This window comes from Salvelinus sp. IW2-2015, linkage group LG4q.1:29 (assembly GCF_002910315.2).
Source record: "Salvelinus sp. IW2-2015 linkage group LG4q.1:29, ASM291031v2, whole genome shotgun sequence".
Taxonomy (NCBI): Eukaryota; Metazoa; Chordata; class Actinopteri; order Salmoniformes; family Salmonidae; genus Salvelinus; species Salvelinus sp. IW2-2015.
Window position 1 is genome coordinate 29,057,743 of NC_036842.1, and position 8,741 is coordinate 29,066,483.

The 8,741-nt window shown below is 44.8% G+C and overlaps 1 protein-coding gene across 1 annotated transcript in view; it reads left to right on the top strand.

Moving 5' to 3' along the window:
- Positions 1-208: 208 nt before the first annotated feature.
- LOC111960891 (tubulin polyglutamylase TTLL11-like) overlaps positions 209-8,741 on the top strand; it is an 18,474-nt gene continuing 9,941 nt past the window's right edge. The window contains 4 exon segments of the mRNA XM_023983054.2: positions 209-253; positions 3,296-3,395; positions 7,116-7,227; positions 7,291-7,578. Of these exon segments, the coding sequence (XP_023838822.2) occupies positions 209-253; positions 3,296-3,395; positions 7,116-7,227; positions 7,291-7,578 (545 nt within the window).

Below are 8,741 nucleotides of genomic sequence, written 5' to 3' on the forward strand. Positions count from 1 at the left end.
TTGGATCTAATTTGGATCTGACAGATTACCTTTCAGTTTTCCACTCATTTCCATGTGAGTGTAAAAATAATTTGTACTGTAGTCCTATCTGTCATCATTTACCTTTATGGATGAGGAAGAGAAAACACAACATTTAATCTAACCTGTCTTTCTGTATCAAAAACAGCAGTTGGCAAAGGCTTATCCAGCCATGCATATTGCTACTGACATGGATAGTTTATCCAACAACTCCAACTTTAGTATCAGGTTTCAGGTAAGACCCAATTGCAGACTGTGTCGAAGTAACAACATTTATTACAACAACAGGGGCAGGCAAACGACAGGTCAAGGCAGGCAGGGGTCAATATTACAGAGAAGTGGGGCAAAGGTATAGGAGGGCAGGCAGGCTCAGGGTCAGGTCAGGCAGAAATCGGTAATCCAGAGTAGTGGGGCAAAGGTACAGGACTGCAGGCAGGCTCAGGGCAGGCAGAATGGTAAAAACCGTGAAAACAGGAACTGTAGACAAGAGCGAAGGGGGAAACCGCTGGTAGGTTCTACGAACAAAACAAACTGGCAACAGACAAACAGAACACAGGTATAAATACACAGGGTATAATGTGGAAGATGGGCGACACCTGGAGGAGGGTGGAAACAATCACAAAGACAGGTGAAACAGATCACGGTGGGACATTAGTATGATGTGAAAGAATAATGCAGGCCAGGCAGTGGGTTCAGTGGGTTGACAGGCAGTACAGATCTTGTTATAAACTGTTACATGCCCGCTGCCAGGCAACCTCATCTGGCAGGATCAGAAGGAATGACCAGACCTGCCAAGACAATTCTGCAAATTCATGCCAATGTCTCTCTGACAATTTTGATTGAATGTTAGGGAGATGAGCTCATATCCTGTGCGATGGAGCCAGAAAAACTAGAATGGTTCATTATTCACATCCACAAGTGACCCTTTGTGTTTGTGTGCGTTTTAGATGAAGTTCTGGAATGTACTCACAGATGGAGCTATTGCCATCTCTCTTCCTCGTTCCTCCCCTAGATACTGCTCATATGAATGTGACCCAATTGGCTGACGAGATTAAGGGGTGGTTAAACATTTTTTTTAACCTTTATTTAACTGGGCAAGAAAAAATTCAAATTTTCAATGACAGCCTAGGAACAGTAGGTTAACTGCCTTGTTCAGGGGTAGAACAACAGATTTTCACCTTGCCAGCTCGGGGATTCGATCTTGCAACCTCTCGGTTACTAGTCCAACGCTCTAACCACTAGGCTACCTGCCGCCCCAATTATTTACTCCTCTGTTTCTTTGGGATGCTGACTGTTGCGTAGCTCACCTTGGTCCTGTTCACTGATGAACATTTAGAATGGAGATAAAAATACAATCTGTAGAGTTGTGAGATTCGCTATTTTACTCATCATTAATTAATAGCCTCTCTAGGCTAGGGGGCGGTATTTTCACGTCCGGATGAAAAGCGTGCCCAAAGTAAACGGCCTGCTACCCAGGACCAGAAGCTAGGATATGCATATTATTAGTAGATTTGAATAGAAAACACTCTGAAGTTTCTAAAACTGTTTGAATAATGTCTGTGATTATAACATAACTTATTTGGTAGGCGAAACCCCGAGGACAAACCATCCAGGATTCTTTTTTTTTTTTGAGTTAGGGGCGCGTGACCTGAAAGCTCGCTCCACTTTGTTTTTATCCACTATTGAACGCAGTTTATCCCGTCTTAAATTTGATCGATTATTTACGTAAAAAACTACCTAAAGTTGTATTAGGAAAGTTGTTTGAAATGTTTGGACAAAGATTACAGGTAACTTATTAGATATTTTGTAGTCATGTTCCGCGAGTTGGAACCGGTGTTTTTCTGGATCAAACGCGCCAAATAAATGGACATTTTGGAGCTATAACGACAGAATTAATCGAACAAAAGGACCATTTGTGATGTTTATGGGACATTTTGCAGTGCCAACAGAAGAAGCTCGTCAAAGGTAAGGCATGAATTATGTCGTTATTTCAGAGTTTTGTGTCGCGCCTGGCGGAATGAAATATGATTGTCTGTGTTTGTTTGATGGGGTGCTGTTCTGAGATAATAGCATGGTGGCTGGATTAACAAGAAGTAAAGCTTTAATTTGGTGTATTGCACTTGTGATTGTATGAAAGTTAAATATTTCTTTTAATTTGAATTTGGCGTTCTGCCATTTCACCGGATGTTGTCAAATCGATCCCGTTAACAGGATTTGATCCCTAAAATGTTTTAAGGTCTATTCTATACAATATCTTTCGTTTCTATCTGATGCCACTGCAAGCCCCTGGTCAGGACGAGGGGTCGGGACGGGGGCAGGTGATGTGTTTGTGTGTGTGGGGTGGGTTTCTGAGTGTGTGTCACGTGAATTTTCTATCCCAATGATAATAACAATCAATCAATAGCTTTGACCAATCCCCGAGGTTTGTAAAACCATGGGTTTAATAATAATTAGTCAAAGACTCAGCTTATGCAAAAGGTTAGTACAGTTTATTCACGAGAACGTTCTGAAGTCCACAATACAAAGACATTGTTATATTTGGTAGCACTTATTTGTTTTTCCTTTGCCTCCAATCCCCTTCGATGTGTAGAACGGATGTGGGTGGGGCCAGGTCTACATAAGGGTGCAAATTTTAAAAAATCACAAAAGCTCTGACGAAGGCCGTGTGGCCGATACGTAAGCTTATTAAATATCGGTGATACTATCAAGAGCAGTGTGCGGTTTCCTCTTTCCTTCAATTTGTTCAATTGTTGCCATGCACCTGCAAATAAGATTGCTCAGATAGGCGAGTGCCTTTTGAAATTTAATGGAACCCAAAAGGGTTCTACCTGGAACCGAAAGGTTCTATCTGGAACCAAAAAGGGTTCTTCAAAGAGTTATCCTATGGGGACAGCCGAAGAACCTATTGTCACTGAAAGGGCAACCTGCACGCCTGGTCTGAAATGACCTAACTACCTGTAGCAACAAATGACCTTGTTAGTGTATGGAAAAATCATTTATATTGATATAATGGAACCACAATACTGAGTAAAAGATGGTGCAACATGCAAAATTCCACCTGAACAAATCTGGTTTTCCGCATGCATTTAGTTTGTGTAACAGTGTTTCTCTCAACAACACCTCAACCCGAGACTTGATATCCAGTCTTCCTCTCCTCAGTCAGAACTAGATGAGACAAGACTTTGAAAAAAGTGACATTGTGAGACTACCTCAACCCTAACCATGTAGATCTCAATCAGAACCCCTCCCTCAAACATCTCTCTCCTTCTTTCTGCAGTTCCCTGTGGGTAGACGGTCAGCCTGTGACATCTACTGGCATGGAGTGTCCTTCCATAACAACGATAACATCCTCTCTGGACAGGTCAACAAGTTCCCAGGTATGCTGATCCGACTGAAAAAAGCTACACTGTATGTTGTCACAGTGTTTCCCATAGATTGTTTTCCAGGTCCCCAAATCAACATCCTTTAACCAAAAATATCAATTGATTAGCCAGTAAATTAAGCCTTTACAATGGTACAGAGGGAAACACTGTTGTCAGTCAGGTTTCGTGTATGTAGGGTCTATGGATCCTGTTATGCTATTGTGTGAGCCCTAAGCACAGCTGTGTTAAGTTATGGACAGGGGGCAGCATTTCCACTTTGAACGAATTGCGTACCCAAATGGAATTTCCTCCTACTCTGCCCCAGAAGGTAATACATGCATATTATTATTACTATTGTATAGAAAACACTCTGAAGTTTCTAAAACTGTTTGAATTATGTCTGTAAGTAGAACAGAACTCATTTGGCAGACAAAAACCTGAGAAGACTTCCAAACAGGAAGTGAGAACTCGATTTTCAAAACAGTGCCAAATGATACCCCATATAGTTATGGATAAGCAAACACTTCCTAGGGATTCCACTAGATGTCACCGTCTTTAGATTTTGGTTATATGATTCTACTATAAAGGAGGGGCTCATAGGAGCTATTTTACTGAGTGGTTTTCAGAAATTCTCAGTCTCATTTTGCGCGCGAGCGAGAGAGAGTGCTCTCGTTCCAATGCTCTTTCTTCAGACAATGAAATTCTCCGGTTGGATCCTTATTGATGATTAATGTTAAACACATCCTAAATATGAATTGCATACATCATTTGACTTGTTTCTACGACCTGTAACGGAACTTTTTGAGTTTTGGTCTGGAGGGATTGCTCGTGCGTCATGAAAATGAATTCGTGGGCTGAACATGCTAACAACAAGTGGCTAAATGATGGGCTTTATGGAACTTTTCAGTCATTTATTGTCGAACTGGGAATCCTGGGAGTGCCTTCTGATGAAGTTATTCGAAGGTAAGTGCATATTTATAGTGTTTTTGTAGCTTCTGTTGACGCCAAAATGGCAACTATTTCTTTGGCTGGATTGTGCTCTGAGCGCCGTTCTCAGATTATTCTTTTTCCGTAAAGTTTATTTTGAAATCTGACACAGCGGTTGCATAGAGGATAAGTTTATCTTTAATTTTGTGAATAACACTTGCATCTTTTATCAATGTTTATTATGAGTATTTCTGCAAAATCACAGGATGTTTTGGAATCAAAACATTACTGCACGTAACGCGCCAATGTAAACTGAGATTTTTTTATATGCACATTATCGAACAAAACATAAATGTATTGTGTAACATGATGTCATATGACTCATCTGATGAAGAATTTCAAAGGTTAGTGATTAATTTTATCTCTATTTGTGGGTTTTGTGAAAGCTATCTTGCTGTGAAAAAATGTCTGTGCTTTTTTGGATTTGGTGGTGAGCTAACATAAATATATGTTGTGTTTTCGCTGTAAAACATTAAAAAAATCGGACACGTTGGCTGGATTCACAAGATGTTTATCTTTCATTTGCTGTATTGGACTTGTTAATGTGTGAAAGTTAAATATTTCAAAAGAATATTTTTTGAATTTCGCGCGCTGCCTTTTCAGCGGAATGTTGTGGGTGTTCTGCTAGCGGAACCCCTGGGCCAGAAAGGTTAATGCCTTGTCATGCCACGGTAATAAACCCAGCATTAGGAGTGAGGAGGATTATTATATTGTGTGAGGAAGCTGGAGCATGCTACACCTGGCCATCACCCCATATATGTGGCAAGGCTTGCAAACCATTACAGACTACAAAGGGAAGCACTGCCGAGAGCTAACCAGTGACACGAGCCAAACTACTTCTATGCTCGCTTGGAGGCAAATAACACTGAAACATGCATGAGAGCACCAGCTGTACCCGGAAGACTGTGTGATCACGCTCTCCGCAGCCGTGAGTAAGACCTTTAGACAGGTCAACATTCACAAGGCCACAGGGCCAGACGGATTACCAGAACGTGTACTGCGAGCATGCGTTGAGCAAATAGCAAATGTCTTCACTGACATTTTCAATCTCTTCCTGTCCGAGTCTGTAATACAGCATGCATTTTAAGCAGACCACCATAGTGCCTGTGCCCAGGAACACTAAGGTAACCTCCCTAAATGACTACCGACCTGCAGCACTCACGTCTGTAGCCACGAAGTGCTTTGAAAGGCTGGTCATGACACATCAACACTATCATGCCAGAAACCCTAGACCCACTCCAATTTGCATACCGCCCCAACAGATCCACAGATGATGCAATCCCTATTGCACTCCACACTGCCCTTTCCCACCTGGACAAAAGAAATACCATTGTGAGAATGCTATTCATTGACTACAGCTCAGCGTTCAACACCATAGTGCCCTCAAAGCTCATCAATAAACTAAGGATCCTGGGACTAAACACCTCCCTCTGCAACTGGGTAGTGGACTTCCTGACGGGCCGCCCCCAGGTGGTAAGGGTAGGTAACAACACATCCGCCACGCTGATCCTCAACACAGGGGCCCCTCAGGGGTGCGTGCTCAGCCCCCTCCTGTACTCCCTGTTCACTCATGACTGCACGGCTAGGCACGACTCCAACACCATCATTAAATTTGCCGATGACACAACAGTGGTTGGCCTGATCACAAGCAACAACAAGACGGAGGTCAAAGGTCAGAGGTCAGAGACCTGGCCGTGTGGTGCCAGGACAACAACCTCTCCCTCAACGTGATCAAGACAAAGGAGATGATTGTGGACTACAGGAAAAAGAGGACAGAGCACGCCCCCATTCTCATCGACTGGGCTATAATGGAGCAGGTTGAGAGCTTCACATTCCTTGGTGTCCACATCACCAACAAACTAACATGGTCCAAGCACACCAAGACAGTCGTGAAGCAGGCACGACAAAACCTTTTCCCCCTCAGCTGACTGAAAAGATTTGGCATGGGTCCTCAGATCCTCAAAAGGTTCTACAGCTGCACCACCGAGAGCATCCTGACTGGTTGCATCATTGCCTGGTATGGCAACTGCTCGGCCTTCGACCGCGGGTAGTGCGAACTGGGTCCAAGCTTCCTGCCATCCAGGACCTCTATACCAGGCAGTGTCAGAGGAAGGCCCTAAAAATTGTCAAAGACTCCAGCCACCCTAGTCATAGACTGTTCTGTCTGCTACTGCACGGCAAGCGGTACTGGAGCGACAAGTCTAGGTCCAAGAGGCTTCTAAACAGCTTCTACCCCCAAGCCATAAGACTCCTGAACATCTAGTCAAATGGCTACCCAGACTATTTGCATTGCCAACCCCCTCTCCACACCACTGCCACTCTCTGTTGTCATCTAAGCACAGTCACTTTAATTACTCTACCTACATGTACATTCTACCTCAACTAACCGGTGCCCCTGCACATTGACTCAGTACTGGCACCCCCCTGTATATATTGTTATTTTTTACTGCTGCTCTTTAATTACTTGTTACTTTTATCTCTTATTCTTATACGTATTTTTTTGAAACTGCACTGTTGGTTAGGGGCTCGTAAGTAAGCATTTCACTGTAAGGTTTACACCTGTTGAATTCGGCGCATGTGACTAATAAAATTTGATTTGATATACCACTCATCACTCACCCCATAACACGCACAACCACACCAGGGTGGGTTACCAAACCACCAGCGTTACACCTGTCTGTCTCTCACATATCCCTTACCTGTCTCTAATATGTCTGTCTGTCTGTCCGTCTGTGGTGTGGTCTGTAGGTATGATAGAGATGCTGAGAAAGATCAACCTGAGCCGAGCGGTGAGGACCATCCAGGAGCTGTTCCCTGAGGAGGACTACTTCTATCACCGCTCCTGGATCCTACCTGAGGAGTAGTACTTCTATCACCGCTCCTGGATCCTACCTGAGGAGTAAAACTTCTACCACCGCTCCAGGATCCTGCCTGAGGAGTACAACTTCTACCACCGCTCCTGGATCCTGCCTGAGGAGTACAACTTCTATCCCCGCTCCTGGATCCTACCTGAGGAGTACTACTTCTATCACCGCTCCTGGATCCTGCCTGAGGAGTACAACTTCTACCACCGCTCCTGGATCCTGCCTGAGGAGTACAACTTCTATCCCCGCTCCTGGATCCTACCTGGGGAGTACTACTTCTACCACCGCTCCTGGATCCTACCTGAGGAGTACTACTTCTATCCCCGCTCCTGGATCCTGCCTGAGGAGTACGTAACACTTCTACCACCGCCTCCTGGATCCTGCCTGAGGAGTAAACTTCTACCACCGCTCCATGGATCCCCTGAGGAGTACAACTTCTACCACCGCTCCTGATCCTACCTGAGGACGTACCAACTTCTACCACCGCTCCTGGATCCTATCTGAGGAGACAACCTCTACCACCGCTCCTGGATCCTACCTGAGGAGTACAACTTCTATCCCGCTCCTGGATCCTGCCTGAGGAGTACAACCTCTAACACCGCCCCTGGATCCTACCTGAGGAGTACAACATTCTATCTCCGCTCCTGGATCCTGCCTGAGGAGTACAATTCTATCCCCGCTCCTGGGTCCTGCCTGAGGAGTACAACTTCTATCTCCGCTCCTGATCCTACCTGGGGTACAACTTCTACCCACTCCTGGATCCTGCCTGAGAGTACAACTTCTATCTCCCTCCTGGATCCTACCTGGGAGTACAACTTCTATCGACCGCTCCTGGATTCCTGCCTGAGGAGTACAACTTCTAATCTCCGCTCCTGGATCCTACCGGGGAGTACAACTTCATCCCCGCTCCTGGATCCGTGCCTTGAGGAGTTACAACCTTCTATCTCCGCTCTGATCCGTACCTGGAGTAATTCTATCCCCGCTCCTGGGATCTACCTGGGGAGTACTACTTCTACCACCGCTCCTGGATCTACCTGGGAAGAACTTACTCTATTTCCCAGGTAGTGCAGGACACCATGTAATCACTCAGCGACATGGATCACTCAGCCTCGAACCCAGCCATTAGTCGCGCTCTCTCCCACCCCATCTGCATTTACACAGGCAGCCAATCTTTCATATTTGCCCAATTATTGGTCTTTGACGCAGTCAGATATGTTGCCAATATTGTCAAAAGATCAGAATTGGGATGCCGTTAAACGCAGCCTCTGTCCACTCTCCCCACCCTGTTTTCAGCTGCCGCTGTAAGACTATTTCCCCATAACAACAGAGAAAACTGTACTCCATGTGAACGAGGGCCATGCACTCACCCAAATGCATCACAGTCCAAAGCGCTGAGCGCTTGTCCTCAATTGGATGTTGTCAACAGTGCAAGCGACCTGCTCTACATACCTACTGAGTCAATGATGCGTATTACTTAACTTCCTTTGCACAGAGTTTGGGAGAATGAGTC